This window comes from Cucumis sativus, chromosome 6 (assembly GCF_000004075.3).
Source record: "Cucumis sativus cultivar 9930 chromosome 6, Cucumber_9930_V3, whole genome shotgun sequence".
NCBI lineage: Eukaryota > Viridiplantae > Streptophyta > Magnoliopsida > Cucurbitales > Cucurbitaceae > Cucumis > Cucumis sativus.
In genome coordinates, this window is record NC_026660.2 from 19799988 (window position 1) to 19809805 (window position 9818).

Below are 9818 nucleotides of genomic sequence, written 5' to 3' on the forward strand. Positions count from 1 at the left end.
CTGAGGTGTAATAAGAGAAAATATTAATTTAATTTAATGTGAGTCTAATTTAGAGTTAGGTATGATATTATGAGATGTAATTGTTATTATTGAAAGTTTGAAGGGTATTAAATAATGTATAATAGTGTAAGGACCACTTTGCAAATTGTGAAAAAGGAGAAAAAAGAAGGGAAAGAAGGGTAGGTTTTTACAGCGCACGAGAAATGACTGCTTCAAATCTTTGGAAACCAAACCAACCCCGCCATCAAATTGAACCCCAAATTTATCGCATTTCCATTCAACAAAATACACCCTAATGATTTGACCATTTTGCCCTTACCCGTTGATCTCAACGGTCATCTCCCCCTCCCTCCATATATATTTCCTTGGTGCTGATTCCACCGGATTCTCCCAAAAGCGGACCCACTGTTCTCTCTCTCTCTCTCTCTCTCTCTCTCTCTCTCTCTCTCTCTCTCACCATCAAATCCCAAATCCCCCTTCCCCCCATCCTCTGTTTTGACCCACCGCCAGATCCGCTTCACCCGCAAACACAACCTTCTCCATCTGGGTTTCTCTCCTTTCTTGCCCTAACAATCCCTCATTCATCACCTTTCTCTTCCATGGACTTCCACTTCCTCTTCAACCGTCCATTCTGAAAGAAATGGACATTGCCGGAATCTCTCCCCTGCTCTAGCAATGTGCAGGATTTTGTATTCTCAACTCCACGGACTTTAGTTTTCATATATATATATATATATATATATATTTTATATATATATAGTTCTTTAGCATGTCTGATTTGGTGGCCCGCACTGGACGGCATCAGCAGCGGTACGATGCCGGTTGTCGCCTTATTGCTGGGTACATTCCCACCAATGATTTGTAGACTTTAGCGATTTGATGGGGTTTTTTTTTTTTTTTTTTTTTTTTTGTAATCTTTGTGTATCTTGTGGCTTCTTAGTCGTTTTCGTGGACCATTCTTGTTGACGTTTGGTGAAAATGAGGTTGTCGTTATTGTTATTGCGTTTTTTTTTTTTTTTTGACTACTTAATGGAAAATTGACTGCTTTGGTTTTCACTGTGGTCGTTGTTTGGGGTATTGTGATGGTTGGTGATTCGTTGGCGGATGCTTTTAGAGATTAAGGGTTTGGAGATATTTGGATTTCGAATGGAGAATTTCTTGATACATGAGGTGTAATACTAGGAATTTGATTGGTTGATTTGGTACTTGAACAAAAATGCGTTCTTGAGTTCTAAGGTTTGGTGAGGCTTTATTTCTATGTTTTTGATTCTGTTTGGCTTCAAACAAATTCTAAAATGGTAGTAAGTCATCGCAAGGATGATGATAAACTACCGCCTTCTTTCCAACTTCCACAGAAACTAAGGAGAATTTTGCAGAGAGCAGTGGCCTAAGCAATTTTACCTATGTTTTTCAAGTTGTGTTACTGTGGCAGATTCTTTGACTTTTACTTCCATTATATTTCAGACTTTTAGTGAGATCCAGTGGGGTCAATTAGGTCATGTGATACTTTTAGGAACTTTTTAGTTGTTTTAGATTTGACCTAAACTCCTATAGGGCAGCAGAAGTTTGAGTTTTTCAGTGAACCGAACCTTAGAGTAGAAGTTCTGCCAGATTTTCATGCGTGGTTGGGTATATATTTGTCAAACAATGTACTTTGCTGACAAATTAGTGGTTGTTATGGTGGAGGGCTCTGTCAGATAATGTTGGACAGGCATCAACTGGATTGGACACAAGTAGTCCAGGAAGTCTGTAATGCATTGGCCTGGAAACATAATGTGTTCTTTAACTGTCACCACACACAGCAATATATAGGGTAGCTTATTCATGATTTTTTAAGATAAGTGCGTTGTCTTTTGCCTAAAGTGTATTGCATTCTTGATGACTTGATGCAAAGTTGGCTTTTTATATGTGTCCTCAAAATTAAAAGTAATTTCTCCTCTCTTCATCTTGTCTTTGCAATGTAGAAATGATGTGGGAAATGCAGAGAATAAATCTGTATAACTGGAATTGGAATAGCATCATGCTCTTTGAGCTTGTTTGGTAGCATCATTCTCTTTTATACTTCTACTATTTATTGTTGCCTAAGTCACTGCTCATTTGAAATTGATCTCTATTTCCGTTTTGCATTCTGTACTCTGGTGCTGCTCCTGTCCATTTCCTATGTATATTATTCACAACTCATCATTCTCGCTTCTACTTTTTTTTTTAGTACTTTCTTGTAGTTAATAAGTGATGGTTCATTTGGAATTTAACTCAGTGTTTAGCGTTATTATGCTCCATGGTTGCTTCCGCACATCTGCTTTGATGTTGAATATTTTCCACAATTCATGAAGTTCATTTTTTATTTTAAACTAATGAAATGCAGTTGATTCCTGTATGATAACTTTCACGTCTAGCCTAGAGGTTAACGTATTGTAGGAATGCCCCTCCTGCATTATCTGCTGATGCTATTGCTATTCTTTTGTAGGTGTATTCCTTTTAGGTATAGAAGTTCCGATGGCAGTAGTGATGAAATTTCAGATAAAGTAGTGGAGGTGCTTATGATTGACACACCTAGTGGACCGGGCCTTTTGTTCCCAAAGGTATGAAATTATTGCCCTCCATTGACTTTCTCAGAACTTATTATTTATTTCAAAATGAGTTTTACTTAAAGAAAATGCAGAGTGGGATTACACAGATTTGATTTGATTTTGACCGTACAAATTATCTCATAGTTTGCAACATTTCTGTGTTGGGAACTTAAGGTTGAACTTCTGCTTTTCTGCTTCCCTCATATGTAGAAAGTGTATATAGCTTATTTTATCTCTAACATCAGCATTTTCTCTAAAAGGGAGGCTGGGAGAATGACGAGACAGTGGAGGAGGCTGCTGTAAGGGAAGCTATTGAAGAAGCGGGTGTTCGTGGTGAACTTATGGTGAAATATTACTTTAATTAACATTTACAATGATTTTTCTTGAACTTTAAAAGTTTGATGGTACTGCATGGTAGTGATAGCTCTCTTCTCATTGCTTTTGGTGAAAATTGAAGGTCTTTCCATCTAACATATATAAAGAATACTTGATTGAAATGGGAGTGCTTGAGAGTGTTGAGGGGTGGGGTGCATGGTGTATCTTTTTTAATAACTTTCTGTAGGACTATGCAACTAGTTTCTTTTTCTTTGGATTGTTTTTGTTGTTGTGAAGGAGTAGTGATTGCTGCTAACTTCTCATTAGTAGAATAGATATAGTTAGGATAAAGACTGAAGTTATCGGGTTTTTTGCTGATAAGAAACTAAGGCTACCGATAACTTTTACTTTAGCAAATGAGAAAGTTAGACATGACACACCATAATCGTTTGTTCCTTGAATACATGTGAGGAACTACTATAAGATGGAACACTTATATACTCTTATATCTTTCTAGTTAAACACGATAAGTTTTAATAGACGCTTCTATAAACCTTTTGTTCCTTTGAACTATTACCTCATGGACTTCCTGGCTAACCATTTGATATTTCAATGGTGGTTTCATGAGTCTTATGATGGAACTTGCAATTTGCTTTAATCTAATCTAACAGTATTTATTGTCGCCAAGTCTATGTCCAAGGGTGGTTAAGCCTGGGAGTTTGAATAATCATAGACATTTTGTGAGTTTCAATCATAAATGTAGTGGAACCATAATACGGTTGGTGATTAATTGTCACCAAGTCTATGCCCATGTCCAAGGGTAGACGTAGACTTGATATTTTGATATTTAGTGGAAGCATAGATATTTTGACATTTCAATGGTAGTTCTGTGAGCCATATGATGGAACTTGCAATTTGCTTTAATTTAATGTAACAGTATTTATTGCGCCAAGTCTATGTCCAAGGGTGGTTAAGCCTAGGGGTTTGTATAATCATAGATATTTTGTGAGTTTCAATCACGAGTGTGGCTATATCTTGATTTTTCAAGTTTAGGGTTTGCTGGCTTATTGGTGATTAATTTAATGTGTTTGTGTTTACATCTGACCAGAAGTTTCTAATGGGAAAAGCAACAAAGAACTCTGAGTCCTTCTTTGGATTGATAAAATCTTATATATGATTGGGGTATCTCGGCACAAATTATAAGGGTTATCAGTTATGAATGACATATCAAAGTTCGTTACTATCCATCTCTAAGGCTAGCATAACTCGGGCTGGTCTGATTTTTCTCTGGAAGGAGAATGATTGAACTGCTCTTTCTTTGGGCTTCTATAACACTTAAAAGGAAGATGGAAAAGTGAATGAATGTATTCCCATTAATTCATGATATTAATACCACTAAGTTGAGTACCCTTTCTAATATTTTTACCATTATTTTTAGAAAAAAACATATTTTGGTTATCTCAATGTCTATTTGGTCTTCGAGATTTCAAAAGGGTTACTTTTAGACCTTTTGTTAGTAGTTACTAGTTTGCTGACTTGGCAAACTAAATTAATTTGATATTATTTTTTATGCTAGACAAGTGAGTTGAAAATTTTGATAGACCTCCGATACTGTATCAATATAGTAGGAGAGGGAAGAAGGGTAGTGGCACGTGTGTAGAATGACACGTGTGAGTTATGTTAGTATAAAGAAAGAACAAGTATTGGGCGGGAAAGTTAGTTAGAGATTTTGAAGAAAAGTTTTCTGTTCTTCCTTGAGAGATAGGTTAACAGAAGAGGGTTTGAGTTTTGTTTGTGATCGAATTAGGGTGTGTAACCTAGATTCATATTTGAATCTATTATCAATAAAAGTAAAATTTTCTTTAGCTTCTGGTTTCCATCAAATTTCTTCTGGTCTTGGTCTTCTTTCCCTTCCTTTGGAACTTTTTGGTGTGGACGTACATTGTCTCTCATTCTCTCCCAGTCAATGCTCACCCAAGAGAGGAAAATATTTGCTTATGAGAATCAAGAAAAAAACTATACCAATTGACTATAAGAGTGTTTCAACTAGCTAGTGCCTCAATTTTTGTTTGGGAGTGATGAGGGCACTAAGGGAGTGTCCACATAGTGGAGATGTCTGGGTGCGTCTGCTGATCCATCATATCTTTTTTTAAAAAGCAGTGCCTCGAATTGAAAAAAGCCCAAACCTTCATGCAAAGGAACATGGGGGGAAGATTTACCTTGCTACTCCAAGTTCTTTATAGAGTGGACCATCCTGGCATGAGGGGAAATTCGAGAGCTGCCTTTCTAGCTTATCATTTCAGCGTGTTTATCCTTGCTAGTTGAGTTCCCACGTGAAGAATTTAACTTCCTTTTAGGCATTTTTTATGGCAAATCTTTTTGTGAAGAATGAATAGATCTGAAGATCAGATCAATAATACGAGTGTGGAAGTAAAAGGAACTAGCAGGATCTGAAGGCCAAATCAACCTGGTCAGTAGAGACGGTTGGGAAAATCTCGTGCAGCTTGTTTGCTAGGAGTTTATTCTTCAATATCTTTTTATAAAAATGTTCTTCTCTAAACCAAGTTTCCGAGAAATCCTCAATGGTATTCTAGACGCGCTTTATGGAGAGAGATTTTGTTGGCCTGAGAGTCGAAAAAACTGTGGGGGAGTCAAGTCCTAGGGGAAAGAAGTGTTACCAATCCAACAATAAGTCGAACAATAAATAAAAGGCATACAGAAACTATTGTGATAACTAGGTAAGGCTTCCCTGGTGACTGACACAAGATTCTCTTAACACTTCTCAAGAGTTAGCGAGCCCTTGTTATGTTACCCTTTTCATCTATGTAAAATTATAAACCACCTCTTCTTATGCTTTAAATGATGAACCTAGGCAGTTATCAAATGAGGGATGGTTTACCTTGGGTAACTGTGGCTTAGAATGAACGATATCATGGGAAGGTTGACATATGTTGCCTACATAAAGATGTTGGATCAAGATTAGAAACCTCCTGTTAAATAGAGCCTTTAAATAATATTAGGGAAGAGGGTGGAAGCTCTGGGAAGTATGCTAGGAAAGATTACCTGAAATAGTTAATGGAAGCAACCATTAAAATCAAGTAAACAATTTCTCATCTTATTCCTTCGGGAAGGAGGAGAGGTTTTCAAGTCCACCAAACTGTAGTCTTCTCTCATGCGAGACTCTTCAATGTTGGAAAAGTGGTTGGCTGTCCTTGGAGTTTTGTTTATATTATAAAGAAGTCACTGGCCTGTTAAACTTCAATGAGACAGACAAACTGCCTAAATGCGTAGCTGACAAAAACCATAAAGTGAGTGAGATGTCTTTGAATTCAAAGGCATATAACAATGAACCCAAGGAGGGGTGATATTGATAAGTGAAACCTCTGCTGCTCTGGTATAAAATATGAGGATTTGGGAATGCTTATCCATGTCACTTGAAACATAATAAACCCTCAAGGACAAAATAATAATAAATGAGTCAGCAGAAAGTTTGTATAACCTCAATTTCGTGAGGAGGGGTGGACCTTTTCTATTTGGAAATGGAGGATCCGACCGTTGCTGTTGCAAAGGCGTCAGAAATTCAAAATTGAAGAAAAAGGAAGCATTGGAGAGTGAGTTTTGAAGTTGCTTGGAAGAATCTGTTTTTTAGAGAACCAAAAGGATAACTCATACACCCAATAGTACGACAGCTTTCGCTTGTTTTTGATCCCTACCCAGGAAAAGCATCATAGAAGGACAAGCATTCAATTTAGATTTAGATTTAGATTTGGAAGGACTGATGACTACTACTTTGCTTCCCAGGCTTCCTAGGAATGCCTCTGAATTAGTCTAATGCCTAAAAAACTTGTAGACGTACAAGAGGATCTTGAGCCTATGATGAAGTCGACGTACACGAGGATATTGAGCCTATTAATCGTGGCACGTAGATATGAATAAATACAATTGAGAATTGGAGAGCTATTTTCTCATTAAGGAAAATGTTTGGCTAAACTATGAAGGTTGAAAAGTTATTTACTTTTTTTGGTTTGACCGGAAAGAAATAGTAGATAAGTTTATCTCTATAGGATAGTAAGATTTAGTAGATAAGTTTATCACTATAGGATAGTAATATTTATTGATTTTCTTGCAGCTCTATGAGTACACTCTTATGTGATTACAAAATTCATGACCTTTTTTATATTTGTGACTGTCCGGGCCAGGCTATGTACACGTTGACTAATCGCACCAGCACTTTTTGATCCACACATAACAAAAGTGATGGAACATGTTCACCTAAATATGGTTGTTTGATTATCTTTTTCCTTTTTTTGTTCTCCCCTAGCTATTTTGTGTACTTTCAGATTTTCTCTGTGAAAACCTGAAAACTATATAGATTGTTTGATGATGATGAATAAGTGTCATCCAATAAGCTCAATTGATTGGATCACTCACATTATTTGCCATTATTTGCAAAACATGTCAGTTTGGGATATTCCAAATGCATTGTCTTCCCCTCTCCTCTTTTCAATATCTATTTTGTTTGTTGAAATAATTTTTTGTCACGGAAGAAAGCTGCAAAAGCATGATCTTATTTATGGGAGTTTTGAAAATGGATAAGAATGAATGAGTTAAAGATGACCGCCAAGGTACAAATAGAACTTTTGACTTTAACTAGTTTCATAGAATGTTTTAAATGTTTTGGGTTTATTTATGTTAACTAAATTTCCAAACTGGAGACTATAAGGCATGTTATATACATTTTTGTGAATAGGTAAAAATGTCCATTGTTTCTTTTTTCTCCTAGAAAAAGTGGGAAAAACCTATTTAGTTTGTTTTTTTTTTCTTAATTATACTCCAAGCCAAGAAACAACAAATTTGGTCTAAAGACCACATGGGGACAAATAAATTTCCCATTTCTAAATGATATCTAAGGTTATGTATTAAATCTACTTTTAAATCCTTTCCATTATCTTTTAAATCCTTTCCATTATTAATTTCTCACTTTAAAACATCATTCGACCGTATGGTAATGACCCGGACCGGCCATAGGGACAAATCTATTCCCATTTCTAATTGATAACAAAAGTACTTTCAAATGTTGTTGAAGTTATTAAATGAGAATCATTCTGTATGAGTATGAGGAGATGCACAACTTATTATTATTATTTTTTCAACCTAGCTTTTTGTGCTAAAATTATGGTTGACAGGGTTTCTTGGGAGACTATCATTTCAAGAGTAAAACACAGCAAGATGAGTTTAGTCCAGATGGATTGTGTAGAGCTGCAATGTATGCATTACTTGTCACTGAGGAGCTTGAGTGCTGGCCGGAGCAGAACACAAGAAACAGAAGTTGGGTGACCATACCTGAGGCAATTGAAAAATGCAGGCATGCATGGATGACGGATGCCCTTGTCATTGGTTTTAACAAATGGCATGCAGAAAATACTAGTGATGAATAACTTAAAGCTTCATATCCGTGCAATGTATGCGCATTACGAAGTATCGTGCATGCCAACGAACATCTAGAGGATTGTTTTCGAGTCTCTTTTCCCATCCTCAACCAATCATGAAGAATCAAATAGTAGAACTAACACTGAGGATTACAAAGGCAATGTTTTTGGTTGCTCATTTATACATTTAACCCTTATGTTTTTAATTTGGAGGGAATTCAATCCTTATATAAGCACTTGGTCAAGCTTCCATTGATTTACAAATGTATTTCAAATTTTCTTATTCATTTACAAGTGTGATGAATTACATGCCATGATTTAATATGGTATATTGGAGGAATATGAAGTCAGAAAGTTGTCAAAGGTAAATTGGTGGTTGATTGATTTTTCTCTTCCAACTAAATAGATTGACAAGTCATTCTAAACCAGTGTAAGAGCTTAATTCATCTTGAAAAAGATGAAATCAAGCTCGACAAAGGAGCAAATTTTTACCCTCTTTTGCTTCTCTATTTTTTCATTGTACTTTTCTATAGCTCTCACTTAGATTGTATTTTTTTATGTTTATGTTTTATAAAGCAAGTTTTGTTATGAGTTTATACATTTTTTTTAATTCAAACAAAGGGTTAAAAGCTTTATTCTGGGCTGGTTGCTACCCACTTCATTTGTTTTTATTGATCTAATTCAAAAGCACATCATTTCCAACAAAATAAAAGAAAAAAAAAGATTTTTTTTTGAAACTATAGTTAGACTAGCAATTAATATCAAATAATTATGAAAAAAACCAAGATAAGAGCACCCTCCTTGGATGGAGTGATAGATTGAGTGCAACTGTGAAAATGAGAAAATGAGGAGAGGTATACTATCCTAAAAAAATTAATATAATATTTTGGTTACTAAGCTATGCTTTAGGGTAATTTATATTTATAGATTAAATTTGTGCATTTTAAATATTGAGAAATTTACCGTTCAATCTTGTCATTCACTTCTTTTTTTAAATGCAATGATGGAATAAAATTATTATTGAAATTATAACGTTAGAGTTTCAGTTCAGTAAAAAAATACAAATATCTAATAATGTTCGATAACCATAGATAATTTATAGAAAAAAGACCCCTCAAAAACTTCTTTTATTATACTTGTTCTAAATAAAGATGCAATTACAAAATTTTGATTTTTCATATAATTAAATAGAAAAAAATAGCTATAGTGATATTTTTTTTAAAGAAAATTTATATTTTAAAATTGCATGTTCGTATCAAGATTTTTAATTGATCTCACTCCCAATGAATCGATAATAGTTTGAAGTAAGAATGAACTATTCTTGTTTTATTCTATTAATATCTTTTCAATATCCAATACACTAAGACTCATCTATGATATATCCATGAATTTCCAAGTTTTTTAATCTAAGAAGTTGATTGTGTTACCATTAAGTGCTTTGTAAAATCTAAAAATGAAAACTTTTGCACATTCTTTGGCTGGCTAACCTAATTCTTAAAAATAA

The 9818-nt window shown here is 35.0% G+C and overlaps 1 protein-coding gene across 3 annotated transcripts; it reads left to right on the forward strand.

Annotated features, from left to right (window-relative positions):
* Nucleotides 1–385: 385 nt before the first annotated feature.
* LOC101221241 (nudix hydrolase 16, mitochondrial) lies at nt 386–8735 on the forward strand. 3 transcript variants are annotated; one of them, XM_011659153.2, is made up of 4 exons: nt 386–840; nt 2468–2582; nt 2831–2914; nt 8072–8735. In XM_011659153.2, the coding sequence occupies exons 1-4, from the start codon at nt 770–772 to the stop codon at nt 8321–8323; spliced, it is 522 nt and encodes a 173-aa protein (XP_011657455.1). In that variant the 5' UTR covers nt 386–769; the 3' UTR covers nt 8324–8735. The 3 variants fall into 3 exon arrangements, with proteins under 3 accessions (XP_011657455.1, XP_011657456.1, XP_031743632.1); XM_011659154.2 differs by having other exon boundaries at nt 386–810; XM_031887772.1 differs by lacking the exon at nt 386–840 and adding an exon at nt 1281–2040.
* The last annotated feature ends 1083 nt before the right edge of the window (nt 8736–9818 follow it).

Coding starts and splice junctions, on each gene's coding strand:
- LOC101221241 (XM_031887772.1), top strand. CDS start 1,967: ATGATGTGGGAAATGCAGAGAATAAATCTGTATAACTGGAATTGGAAT. Junction 2,041..2,467: donor ATGCTCTTTGAGCTTGTTTG/GTAGCATCATTC, acceptor ATTCTTTTGTAG/GTGTATTCCTTTTAGGTATA. Junction 2,915..8,071: donor GTGTTCGTGGTGAACTTATG/GTGAAATATTAC, acceptor TATGGTTGACAG/GGTTTCTTGGGAGACTATCA.